Source organism: Penicillium cinerascens, assembly GCF_028974065.1.
Source record: "Penicillium cinerascens strain IBT 15544 chromosome Unknown contig_6_segment0_segment0, whole genome shotgun sequence".
NCBI classification, from domain to species: Eukaryota; Fungi; Ascomycota; class Eurotiomycetes; order Eurotiales; family Aspergillaceae; genus Penicillium; species Penicillium cinerascens.
Window position 1 is genome coordinate 281,258 of NW_026695295.1, and position 13,449 is coordinate 294,706.

A 13,449-nucleotide genomic window follows, 5' to 3' on the forward strand; every position below is an offset into this window, starting at 1 on the left:
TCCAAGGTACCGCAGCAATACACGATCGGGGCCAGGGTGGGGCCAAATGGCCCGGGCAGATCGGCATTCCAGGCGACCATGGCGGCACAGTATCAACTAGTAATACGGTAGTGGATTCTACTTGGCAAGCTGTGTAGGCGTATTCTGTATCCTCCAGTGAATTAACAGCCGACGAAACGGTCCAAGGGGTTACGCCAGCTCTTGACGTAAATAGTTTCACTATGACGAAGGACTCAAAGAGAGATACCAGGTGGAAGATTCCGACGAGTCTTACATTTACATTGTGGTTCATGATCAGCCTGGAGATCGTGGGCTCTCGTTTCGTAAGCTGGGCAAGGGTCAAGTTCACGCGCACGTTTTAGCGTTTCGGCGGCTTCTTTCGGAGCGTATGTTGGGCCGCAATCACCCGGCTCCATGTCTGATCGACAATAATGAGTCTAAACAGAGTAGCAACAGCGGTCCTTTTAGGGGCCGTTTCTCCCGCGTCGCGGCATGGCATCTATACTCTCCGAAAGGTTTGTAGAAAACGAGCAAACGACACCGACGAAATCACAATTGAAGGTTTCAGTAGGGTGTTCCTAGGAAATGATCAGCGGCATGTTTGATTTGCTTTCACGGCAATTCAAGATAAAGCTTGAACTTATGGTTCTTGCCCCCCACAGCCAATTTGTAATATTCAGTGTGACTGGCGCCGCTCCGCTTGGATCCAATGCCTCAAGTTGAGCACAGTATGCGATGGCCATCGAAGCAAACTGGATTCCATGTTCCATCAAGAAATCTCATCATGAAACTGACACTGTCACTCATAAAGCGCGATCGCGGGCCTCCAATGTAACACTGATACCTCCACCACAAATGTAAAGAAAGGTGGATGCTCCTTCTCGGGCTGTCAGCCTCTTCGTCTCTGCCTATGCGGGACTACAAACAAGCTAGAAGGTGGGTCGTGCGGTATGGAAAAGGTTCCAGGTTGAGACGGCATCTGCCAAAATCGCCGATTATTGAATGTATGGTGTATGTAAATTCGTTGTGGTGAATAGTGATGGTATTACAGAAGGGTCATGCCTAGTGAGTTTGTGGCGAGGTGGATGAAGAACAGAGAAAGAGTAGTATCAAAACCAGGTTGAACCCCAGGGTGTGATACGCGCCGAACGATTATGACTGATTGTATATACCTACAACCTTCAGCATTCGTCTCGTTGATGTTCCAAAAGTATGTGGTTCAGTGCCTCGCCTGCAAGACTGTAACGTAAATGCGAAGATGGATGCGACGCTGTCAATGATGCAAACGAAATGAAATGAAGCGGCGTGATAGAGATTACTCTGCTGCTTAAGAGCGCAAGTGGATATCGTCTAAGGGCAGGCCCTCCTCTAACGGGACGTGCTGGTAGGAACGCAGCTTGCTCTTCTGCCGCATGCGGTATGTGCCATAGAGGACGCCGCCGACGATATAGGCCGCCAGTATGAAGATCAGCAGGCCGCCCATGTCGCGGATAAGCTTGTGGGCTTTGTAGATGGCATTGGTAACTTCCTTGGCGTTGGCGTAGGATGACTTGTCCGAGTCGTTATTGCCCATTATCTCGGCCATGCTGTCCATGCTGTCGTGGCTGTTGGCGGTGGTATCGGTGCCCTTGTTGATCGACGCGATCATGGAGGGGTCACCCGGGGTCGGGTCAGACTCGCCCAGCCAGCCGACGGCCTTCCAGTTACTCGGGATGTCAGAGCGCTGGATTCTCGAGGTGCCTATGACCTTGCCGTTGACGTCGATCGCTTCGGCGGCGACCCGGTCCATGTAGCCGTCGACGATGTACATGGTCTCGAAGTCGGTCTTGTCCGCGTGGCCGATGAATACGGGCGTGCCGACATCATAGGCCTGTGCATAGAAGTTCCACTCTATCACGTCGGTAGCGCCGTTCCAGCTTACGTAGATGATGGTGGTGATGTCCTCATCGGTAGTACCGTACACAGAAGCCATGACGTCTGGAGGCTGGTTAGGGCGGCCCACGAATTCGCCCTTATAGGCACGATAGGTAGAGTATCGGGTGGAGGCGAATCGAGCGGTCATTAAGATATCGCCGTTAGGGGCGTGCTCACTTTGGTAGCCACGCTCGCTCCAGCCGACGAAGACGTTCTCATTTGGCAGAGTCTGAACGCTGCCATACACGCGGGTTAGACTGCTATCTGGTCGGTTAACGCGCTTAATAACGCGGGCCATCATAGCCACGGTGTCGACCTCGATATATAGAGCCGAGGAGATGTTCTCGTCGTTGCCTCGCTCGTCCGAAGCATTATTCATAATAGAGATAATATGGTGGGTGCTGTTAGACGAGACGAATCTCACATCGTGCTGCTTAGAAAATATAAAGTCCATATCGAAGTCGCTTTCTAAGCCGCCTAGACGCCACAAAATGTGTCCATCTTTACCAGAGATACCGTAGATCGTATTAGTAAAGCGCAAGGAGATAATATAATCACCCGCCTCATTCTTGTCCACCGCGTTGATATAAGCATAGTCCCATCCAGGGGGTCCCATTGGCGTATCCCATACATGGAACAGATTAGACTCGTGCAGGGGAATATGGTCGAAACTCTCCCATTGCATCAGGACCTCATTAGTCGCCACATCTAGCTCGACAAACCCACCGGAGATGACCCAGCTCTCCTCCGTCGGACGTCCAAAATCCTCCATATTGACGGGTCGGGACCGGTAGGTACACGCGAGGGCCGACTTGCCGCCGGGCAGGACGTTAAACTCGTAAATATTGAAGTCGTGCAGGTCATCCAAGACCTCGACCTGCTGTTCGATCTCGTAGTGTGTATCTACAATCACGCCCTTGCCCTTGCTTGACCCGTCGACTTCCGAGCCAACAATCATGGAGAGGTGCGGCTGGTCGTCGATCTTGTTGATCGCTCTGAAATCGAACACGTTTTGGTTGTCCCACATCGGTGATCCGGCCCAGATCAGCATCTTCCGACTCCAGTTAGCCATACCCCTCGAGTTTCTGGGCACAATCACACTTACACCATCTTCATCGTAGATATACGGCCCAATCTGGTATTTCTGGTACTTCTGGGTGGGCTGTTCCGGTTCAATCTGGCTATATGGCGTAAAGAACCAATATCCGGGGGCAACGCGCGAGCGGTGGTGGTAGTTGACTTCCCATTTCAAGGCTCGGACCTCGGGGAGCTAGACATGTGTTAGCGGGAAGGAATCACCTGTCGGCGGGGGGACTGACCGTCATAAATGACATCAAATTCATGTCGTGGCGCTGTGCAACAGCATTATGCAGAGTAAAAAGCTGTAAGAACGCCAGAGAAAACAACATGGTGTACTAAGGAGAGGCTAGGAGGGTTCCCGTGAAGGGAGCGAGTTGCAGGAAAAAACGGGGAGAGAAAAGAGATGCTACAAGAGACCCTGAGCCGCCCGAACAGAAAACGAGGTGAGCATTCGGACGTTGTCAGTTAAGGAGATTCAAACAAATGGAAGGCCCGGCCGGCTAGCAGATGCGAAGGACCCTGACGAGCCAGGTGACGCCTGGGAGGGTCGAGACGGTGACCGCTCGTATTGACCGTATCTTTAGCTCATCGAGTTGTATTCAAGTCGATTAATTCTGGCGCCACTCCAACAATGCTGCAGCGCAGCAGCGCAGCGGTATAGTATTTATCTGTTATATTCTGGGTCTCTGGTCTCGGAGCTGATTCCTTGCCGCTGCACAGCATCAACCAAGAAACTGCCGGCACCGGACGAGTGACGGCGTGAAATTTTCACGTAATCATATGTAGACCTCACAGTGGATCTAAAGGGGATAAGGGTTTGCTGGGTGGGGTGAGGGCGAGTAACAGAGTTCACAGAGATACAGGGTGACCAAAAAACAAACGTCCTTCTCCACAATAATTCTGCCAGTATTTTGAAAATAATCAATGTATTTAATTTGTATCAATACCCCGTATATCCAGCTACAGTACAGAGCTGCCAGGCGTTGATTTGAGTACTACTGTACAGATTGTACGGGACGCAAATTTTCACGGGGCGTACTTGGGCTATGTATCAGCGGCAACCGAGGTCTGCGGTACAAGGATCCAAGGGATCGGCGTGGGCCAATCACAATGCAGCCCGGGTCGTCGACAGGCCAAGCAGCACACAACGTACAGTACGTGTACGGAACAAGGTACTGAAACGTATGCGCGTGGGAGCTTGGCCTCTATAATTACGAAAATAGGGTCCCCTTGGCCCCCTACTTGATCATGGAGCGCAATATGTTATACCTGCCTACCCACCTTGTCTCTTCAATACTTTCCAACCATTCGTCACTTTCTAGAGTCTCTCACTTTACCAGAATCAGTCATTTCCGCCGTATCCTGGATAAAGCACCCATTATTACACAAGAAGCTTGATAACGCGCCACACGTATAGCCCGCAATGTCTATTTGCTCCGGCCTACGTTTGGCCCCACCCTGAGCGGCCCGGTACTGTAATGTTCGCGGGATTTACCGGGTTTGAAAGAATGGAAACTGGATATCATTGGCTCAGGCAAAATCTTTTAATATGCCATACTGTAGAGGCCCCGTCAGAACGTGATAGGGATAGCTGATGTGGATCGCTACAGGCCAATTAACGTGCCGGGGTGGGGGTGTAGCGCCCATTAGGCGAGATTCGAGGCGAAATGAATTCCGATTTTCCCGTCATGGTAGATGACCGGTGTTCGACCTAGCTGCCTTTCTGTACTAACAGTGGCTAGCTGCTGCTTCACGGCCGCAATACTCTTGTGGTCCAATTTGAGAACTTATATTTTTCATAAAAAGGTGTGGTATTTGCTTATTAGCGAATGATTATGCCTTGATCAGGTTAGGCGATGAACAAGGCGTTTGCCTTCGACATCAATATTCTTAATCAGCAGTTGTGTTCGCATAATCGTGGAGTGATACTTACCCCAATCAGTGAAAATATCAGTAACCCTGCCACCAGCAACGACGTAACATTTGCCTTTATCATCGGATTGGATTTTCCTCTGACAAAACTTTCAATGAATGGATCGAAATCTTCGATCCCTTTTATCGACATTTCATTGCGGGCATCCCCAAGTGTCTTAAACTTTCCGTGGTCAGCGCCTTCATAACCTATTACTTATGCACTGTGCTCAACAGTCACAATATCCACAGTATCTACACTCTTGATCGCAAGCTGTGAAAGCTTTCAGGGACTCAGAATAATAGCCTGTATGTATAGTCTGGGCTATAGTAGTAATCTGCCCTGATCTTATTCAAGCAATTATAGAGAAAGGGCGTTGAAGGCAAAGCTAGTAAGACGTTCCTCTATAAGAGGTCCCCATGGTCTGTTATAATTACTCTGATCATTGCAAACTCTCATCATCTAAGTGTATAGCGAAAAACAAACATAAACAACGCATGCATTTTAAGCCAGCTAAATCCAGGGTTGAGCAAGCGGTTTTGGTGGAACCGAAATTACCTTCTCCTCCTCGACATGAGCCAACAGCGCCGCACCCTGCGTACTGATCCCCGCAAAAATACACACAAGCGTGGCAAATACCTCAGGCAGGAACCGTAGCACCACACTGATAACCAGCAACCCTGTGACGGGATTAAGCGACGCCCTCTGCGTGCACAGCGCAGTAACACTGTAGAAGACTCGGATCTCGATGAAGACGAGCGAGAAGGCGACGGCCATAAGCAGCTGCTCGCGAAATAATACCATAGTATTCCGATACACGCGGGGGGGGGGGTAGATACTTACGACTTTCCCTGCCCTCGTGAGCGAGGAATTCCGTCCCCGGGGAGCAATAAATGAGAACCCGGTCCAGCCAACCAAAAACCCCCACGCGACCGCCAGAATCGAAATACCTGCCCTGGTGATCGTCTCAGCCTTGTCGAGGAGTTGCTTGTGTTCCTGAAGTTTCGCGGAGTCGGCAGCTGTTATGGCCACGCCTGCGATGATGAGCATCTGGTAGGCGAGGACGGAGAGCCATTCCACTTTCTTGTTGAGGGGTTGGATGCGATAGTGTCGACTGCTGGATTAGCACTGGCCTCGTAATTGTGGGCTGACAACTTGCGCCAGGTGTAGAATGCTAGCTGTTGTGAGGAGGGGGGAAAGGCTGACGCTGGTGTCGTTGACTGCCAGCGCGCCACCGATCATGCGGAGGGTGCAAAAGAAGAATAGGAAGAGCCATCCTAGAAGGCCATAGCGACCGTCTCGGATGAGAAGGTAGAGTACTGGGAAGGCGAGGGCTACGTAGATGGCGCAGGTAGCGGCGGAGAGGGAGTTGGTCATTGTGCAAGTCAGTTCCGTAGGAATGTCACCTCCTTCGATCTACCTTGACTGACGAGAATAGCCAAGAGGCATAAGACAAAGAAGGAGAAGCGGTAAATAAGACGAACAGGCCTTGGGGTCATCAATGCAGGACATCCTTGTCGGGCATATCACTTGTCAATCTGTCAGCCGCTGAACAGACAAGATCAACATTCGGACTAATCAATCATATTGATGATCAAATGTTGGTAGGATCGGGATAGGCACCAGGCTGAAATTCCCCTCGTCCACTGTTCCCTTCGTATTGGGCATTCCTGTGAGAGGCTTGACATGAGCTTGTCCATCCTCTTGACCAGCCGGAGATAATGATAACAGCAGCCACGAGGCTTTGGCCCCTTGGCAGTGCAGAAGCCAAATTTATTGTGGGAGCCAAAATACAAGGCAGAAATAAATGGATAATGGATGGTCAGCCCCGTCCCACACTATCAAAACAGCCCTGTCGAAAGTACAGTATAGTTCGTAAGGGTCAAATCCTCAATTATAATAAGCTCAGAGAGGCTTGTATGGTTCTATCATCAGCAGTGTAAGCGGACCAGGCTGTGAGATAACTTAGTCAGATATACAAGGACTGTTGGCTTTCCTTCAGGAAGTACGGGATATCGAATAGACATTTTTTTATCATGTACTACTACTCCTTGATAGCAAGATGGTCACCCATGCGGGAGATGAACTGAAATACCAAAGGCAGTGGATAAGTATTCACTATTAATGTATATGCAAACTGAATATCACTTATAGATAGTTCAGGGTCCCACCGCTCAATAGACCGTTCCTCACCTAAGGAAGGATGCTGCTCAGAGGGACGTAGAAAATAGAATCACATTTAGCAGGGACAAATTGCTGACTTGTCACTGCTTGGGAAGGTCAGTGGAGAAAGGAAGATGATAATCTATAGTAGTATATGAATAGAGAAAAAGCAAGGATCAATGAGCAAGAGGCGAAAGATGCAGTGTCTGATTTGGAAATGAAGTGAACGTGGTCAAAATTTACAGGGTCGAAGCCAGACATGAATGGATGAGAGTGAATATCATACTCAGATCAGGGTGACTCTGCTAGATTTGTACAAAGAGAAAAGAAATAGATATCATTATACTACACAACTGACCACCCAGGGCATTTAAATGAATGTCCACTAGAACTAAATAGGTCACCATATCGGGTGAAGGCAACTCGGACATTCCAGCAGGCTCGCCGTGAAGGGCAAAATATGTTGTCGCAGCTTCCAAGAATTACTGACAAAAATGTGTATTCCAATCCCCAATGGCACCCTGAAGCGCGTTCAATGTGATAACAGGAGCAATGGCAGCGTTTGTTGTTGCACGGTGCTCGTTGGACTTGAGGGGCTCTTCTCGCGAAAGGAACAACTGCTCTATGTCGGCGTTGGTAACGGGGATATTGTCAATAGCCGACTGATATAATCCATCAAGTGTGGACATATCGAACATATGTTGTAGTAAGAGTGAGCCGTTCGGCCAATATCACAATATCAGTCTGACTATCTGACTGTCACCAAGGTTATCAAAACGTCCAGAACCAGATCCATGTTCACGCTGTCAATTTTGGAACTGATTTCTTGAATAATTTTTCGAGTTTCTCTTGAATAGATAAGTTTTGCCGACCTCATAGCATTTCTCTTGCCCGGGCGCTTGTTAGGAATATTCCCAAGAAGCGTTTGCGGAGCAACGTCAATGCTCGAATACGCTGACCAAAAGGCGGTAATCCCAGGCTCGACAACTTGATGCCTTTCAAAAAGCTTGGCGAATGCCAAATTCCTATGTAAAGATTTAGGACGACAAACCAAATATTCGATTTCTGCGGCAGCCTGTGTTTTGTTGTATTTACGGGCAGCTTGTAACCCGCTGATTCTGCCTGCGATCTGGAGTGCGAAAGCAGCGACCCCAACCTCAGCAGAAGCAACTCCGAGAGTCTCCACCATTATAGTGAGGATAGCCGTAGTGTTCAACTTGGATAAATGAATATTCTTCCTAGCAAGGTACTTGGTGAAGTAGGCTGTATGGAATAAAACTGCTCAAAATCAAGAATCTGCCTCGTGAGTTGCACTGCCTCGCCTCTGACCAACGACAGCAGCTCATGGCTGAACAGATAGTGGGCTGCAGGAATGCGTTCTTTGGTTTCTGATCACCAATCGGAGACTGTCTCTTCGCGCGCGCGAGCCCGTCAATCGGGAGTTTCACGCAGCCACATTGCGGATTTTTGGGGGCGAAAATGCTATGTTCGTGAAACGAACCTCTGATAGGAGTCAAAATTATTTTTATAATCTTGAAGCCGACAGAAACGCAATATTTTATCGCTCCAATATAGTTGAATCACCATTGCCTTTCATCCAGGCTGTGTAGTATGAGACGCACGGACCACGTGACCACATCCATTGTGGCGATGCCGGGACCACCAAGGATGTTCTTGAGTACACAGAACAAGTGGTCATCGAGTCTTTAGGCTTGCTAATTCCACCTAAAACAGAGCAGGGAGACCCAGATTTGGCCCAGTGCATGATGTCCTCTGAAGGTGACTCTTTCGCGCGCACGCCTCATCTCGCGGAAGCGGCCTCAACTGGCCGCCACCAGAGCGTGTTTCGCATATCCGCACCTGGGAAAACGCAAGATCATGTTTTCCATGCGCGCAGAGCACATCGAAAGTCCGGAGGTGGGTGTTTGAGATGCAAAAAAAGAAGAATGAAGGTGTGGTGGACTATGATGAGCCTTAGGCAAAGCGGAACTGACGTCCATGACAGTGTGATGAGCAAAAGCCACATTGCCAAAGATGCCATTAAAGAGGCGTACAATGCTTCTATTTATCGGATCAGAAAGCTTCGATGTACTATCCGTCTCATGCGATCCGAGCACCGTTTGTTTTTCATATCGCTAGACTACCTCATGAATAGCGTCGAGGAAACATTGAAGCTTGATCCCAAATGGACGCCATACGCCTTAACGCCCCCAGGATCAGTTCACCCTATGAGTGGGGTTGCGTTTCAGCATTTCATCAACTGCTGAACTGAAACAATCGCGCGACCCGCAATTCGGGATGTAATGAGAACGGACATGATACGCGTCTCATTTACAGTAAGACGCTCGATCAAAGAACAATCAATTGCGGAGACTTATTTCTGGCAGCGCGCCCTTAAACTATACCAAGCGGCCCTCTCATCTCAATTCCACCGAGACAATGTGGGCTCCCTGCTTTCATCATGCATGCTGATGGGTGTGATGACAATATGCCCCGAGCACTTCCACGCCACAGAGTCATGGGTTCTCACAAACCGACCGGAGGGCCTTAACTGGCTCACCCTTCAGAGTGATATTGGATGCATTATAGAACTCGCTTCTCCTTATATACCTGACAGCATTTGGGCCACCGCATTTGCAGTCGTTGATAAAGAAGAACGCCAAATATTCGATCAAGTGGAGCAGGGACGCGAAGGTCTTGACCAGGATCTGGCGGATCTCTGTGGTATCGATGATTTTACTACAAAGAAGAAGAATATTTACTACAGTCCCCTCAGAATCCTGACTCCACTGATGGAACTTGAAAGGTCTCTGCCGAATGCCGGACATTTTGCTTCGTTTATGGGTCGACTGGAATGCGACCTTGTTTCACTGGTGAGACAGAGTGATCCACCCGCTCTGCTAATATTGGCGCAGTGGATGGGGCTTATGTGCTCTCTAGCGGAATATCAGCCATGGATTGAGGCAAGGATCAGGGGCGAGTGTAGTGCCATTTGTATGTTTCTGGAACATAGTGCCGATCCTAGGGTGTTACGATTGTTGCGGTTTCCCTCGGAGTGCGGATACGAACTTCGCAGTCCTTGCGTTTTTTGAAGACCAAGTTATGATGCCATAAATAATATTGCCACGGATTCGGCCTAGCATTCAAAATTCCGTCCCTTTACTCCCAGTTCGTCTTCTTGTAAGACCAAGCTTGTAGCGCCGCTCAGGTGCTAGACAGAATGCAAATTGAACGCACCGAGCGATCATTATAGAGGAGAAACACACCTGAGCATGTTAGAATATCAACAAACTTTCGAACATACTCGAGTCTTACGAATCTCGCAATAATGAGATGCTTTGAATATTGAATATTCTATTATGTTGGCCACCCTGAGGCACAGTATCTGACATTCCATCTTCCATCTTTATAACTGTACATTGACCAAGCCGCCCGTGATGGATCCTCCTTTAAATTACCCATTAAGTAATAAGTTTAGTTTGTAAGCTTGGCGCGCTGGAAAGTGAGGCCGTATTTGTTAAAGACAGCACACTTGCCCGACTCCTCGAAGTTGGCCATATGTGACGGCGGCATACCCAGCAAAGTCATATTCCGATCCACAGGGTGATACTGCTCAATTGCATATCCCTTGTTCCCGCCATCTTGAGAAGATTGAATTTGGTCACTTCCGCTGAAAATTCCATGCGTCGAGGCATAAGCCGGACCGCGAATCTTCAGGAAATCAAGACTGGGATTGGGGTTTCGAGTTCTGAAAAAGGCGCCAAATATATCATGAAGAAGCTGCGAGTGTAGGATGTCCTCATTGTCGTAATAGGGAGCGACATTCTTGGTCTTCGAGTTCAGGTTGCCCCATGCAAGTAATATATCAGAAGTGTGACAGGACGCGTTGAAATCGTTGTTTGGAGAACAAATTGCCGGTACATCCACAATGGTCTGGATATGACCGTCGGTAATTTCCACCTGGTAGAGCGAAGGGAAAGCGGACAGCGTCTTGTTGAGCAGATAGCCCTGGGCGCAGGTCCATTCACTGGCTGTGACGGCAGCGGAAGCAGCGTTGCGGACGCCGTCTGGGTCGGAGGTGTTGACTTCAAAGGCACCTGACGAGATCATCTCCATAGCCAGTTTTTCGCCAAACGCGACTTCCAATACAGCATCCAGTGCGGTTTGAGTAGACCCAAGATCTGGGATCTCGCCGTCGGTGAATAGGGCTGCTTCATTGCGCACGTTAGTGAACATGGCCGGTACGCGGACGGGAAGCTTGTTGTTGGCAAGAAGCACATCGAATTGGTCATCAATCACGCCAGACCCAGAATCGTCGACCATCGGCATGAATGGCTCGGTACCAGACAGCATCTTGGTGTTGTGGAAGTAATGGTCTGCGATGCTCGCGGTGATGCTTGTAATAGCGCTTTCGAATTCAGTGGAGTTACTGATATATTTGGCAGCAGGGACAGATCGAAGGCACTTCAGGAAAGTTTCCTCGGAGCTGGTATCATCGCATCCAACTGCCTTGCCGACTGCAGGTGTGATATATTCCGAGTATAATCCACGAGGGTACCACGGAATATCAAGCGGTGCAGATTGAACGAGCGCACCGGAGAAGAGACCCTTCGCGGCTGAAGAAGACATCAGACCTACTGTGCTTTGGGCACCGGCAGATTGTCCAAAGAGTGTAACATGAGATGGGTCTCCACCGAAATCAGCGATATGGGTCTGGACCCATTTCAAAGCCATGATCTGATCGCGGATACCATAACTACCGGTCGTGAGATCACCGGTGGAGATAGATCCCAATGCACCCACGCGGTAGTTGAGTGTGACGATGATCACGTCACTACGACTCGCGAAGTTGCCACCGTCGTAGTCAATCATGGTTGAGGTCCCTTCGTTGTACGCCCCACCGTAAAGGTAAACTGCGACGGGACGAAGTGCAGTATTCTGACCCCTCGGCGATGGCAAAACTGGCGTGTATACGTTCAGATAAAGGCAATCCTCAGATATCCCGCCATTATCCAAAATGCCGAAGCTTGAAAGTGCCTGAATGCATGACAATCCCATTGAAGTGGCATCGATGACTTTGGGGCCCGTGTAGGCTTGGGGAGGCGCCAATCGAAGTTGTCCAACTGGGGGATCTGCGAATGGGATCCCCAGAAATCGGAAAGAACGAGCGTCGCGATAGCCGGTCAGACTATAGCCTTGCGACTCAATTGTAAGCTTGGTGTATTCTCTCGGGCGCCGATCAAGATCGGTTGACGGAGGAGGAGTCGACGAGCACAGAGAGGGAAGTTCAGCATCGCATGCAACTTGTAATAGCGTCTTTTTTGAGGGTGACAATGCCTGGCACTGCTCTCCGCTGGCAGGCTCGGCGGATACCCAGATTGGTTCATCAGCAGAGAGCTCATTGGAGAAGACCAAATAATCCAGCTCGTAACCGATTTCTGTCTGCTCGACAGAAGACGTAGATGACCAGGAATGAAGCCGCTCTCCAATACCTGCGCATCGTCCAGCAGCATCGTTCCGACTTAGGCGATCGTACACGAGAACAGCCGACGTGCCATTGTTCTGGGGCCCCAGATTGTTATAGTGCAGCACTTGCAGACCACCTAGAGAGTTGAGGTTTGGCGCTCCGGGCTTCGGGCAAGACTGTCCGGCAACGGTATGTCCGAGGAAGAAAAAGAGCGCTGTCTGTAATTGAAATCGCATGATGACGATGACTCCATGGGGTGAAAGCGAAAAGTGAAGGTGCCTTCAGGGGCTGCCGGATTCCCACTCGCTTAAATGTAATTGCATTGCCTGGCATTGAGCATGAACGTGATAATATCGCTTAGCGGACTAAACCCAAGCTTTTCTGGGATCACCGGAGATATTCCCTGATTTGGGCATCGTTCCTGACCATCGGAGGCGGAGGAGGCGCTGCGGCGCTTCTGGGTGATCGAGTGGAGATTAGTGTCTGCCGGAGTCCGTCTAGCGGCATCGGGCGTTTCAAAGCCAAATAAATTAATGGAAAATAAAGCCGACCGGGTCCCGTTGGAGCCTGTTCACGTGTGGATCCGCTCTCCATGTCTGCCTCTTTTGGTAAGAGGTCTTGTGTTTTATCGGTTTCTCGGATTTCTCTCTGTTCTAAATTTGCAATCAATGTAAATGACCACGTGTTCTGCCGATCTTCCGAATTTTTCTTGGCCAAAGTAATTGAACTCGGAGCCGAAAGGTGGGGTCGGCCCGGACCGTAAATTATTACATCTTCCCAACTTTTCACCGTCAACAGGAGTGATTTTGGAATGGATGACCTGGGTTGGGAGATAGCTTCAGCGAATGTATGGGAAGTCACCGACTATCTGCAGCGTGACAAAGCAGACCCCAATCGACATGACTGCACGAAA

The 13,449-nt window shown here is 49.5% G+C and overlaps 4 protein-coding genes across 4 annotated transcripts; all 4 read right to left on the bottom strand.

Moving 5' to 3' along the window:
* Window positions 1-1,327: 1,327 nt before the first annotated feature.
* Window positions 1,328-3,323, bottom strand: N7498_006104 (uncharacterized protein; the record flags this gene model as incomplete). Its single annotated transcript, XM_058453166.1, has 3 exons — window positions 1,328-2,965; window positions 3,020-3,184; window positions 3,234-3,323. 3 exons carry the CDS (start codon window positions 3,321-3,323, stop codon window positions 1,328-1,330), a joined length of 1,893 nt encoding a protein of 630 aa, XP_058307357.1.
* Window positions 3,324-5,419: 2,096 nt separating this feature from the next.
* Window positions 5,420-6,283, bottom strand: N7498_006105 (uncharacterized protein; the record flags this gene model as incomplete). The annotated part of the gene is made up of 2 exons (XM_058453167.1): window positions 5,420-5,989; window positions 6,059-6,283. The coding sequence occupies 2 exons, from the start codon at window positions 6,281-6,283 to the stop codon at window positions 5,420-5,422; spliced, it is 795 nt and encodes a 264-aa protein (XP_058307358.1).
* Window positions 6,284-7,551: 1,268 nt separating this feature from the next.
* On the bottom strand, window positions 7,552-7,758 carry N7498_006106 (uncharacterized protein; the record flags this gene model as incomplete). Its single annotated transcript, XM_058453168.1, has 1 exon — window positions 7,552-7,758. The coding sequence occupies one exon, from the start codon at window positions 7,756-7,758 to the stop codon at window positions 7,552-7,554; it is 207 nt and encodes a 68-aa protein (XP_058307359.1).
* Window positions 7,759-10,543: 2,785 nt separating this feature from the next.
* N7498_006107 (putative cholinesterase) lies at window positions 10,544-12,772 on the bottom strand (the record flags this gene model as incomplete). Its single annotated transcript, XM_058453169.1, has 1 exon — window positions 10,544-12,772. One exon carries the CDS (start codon window positions 12,770-12,772, stop codon window positions 10,544-10,546), a length of 2,229 nt encoding a protein of 742 aa, XP_058307360.1.
* Between the last annotated feature and the right edge of the window lie 677 nt (window positions 12,773-13,449).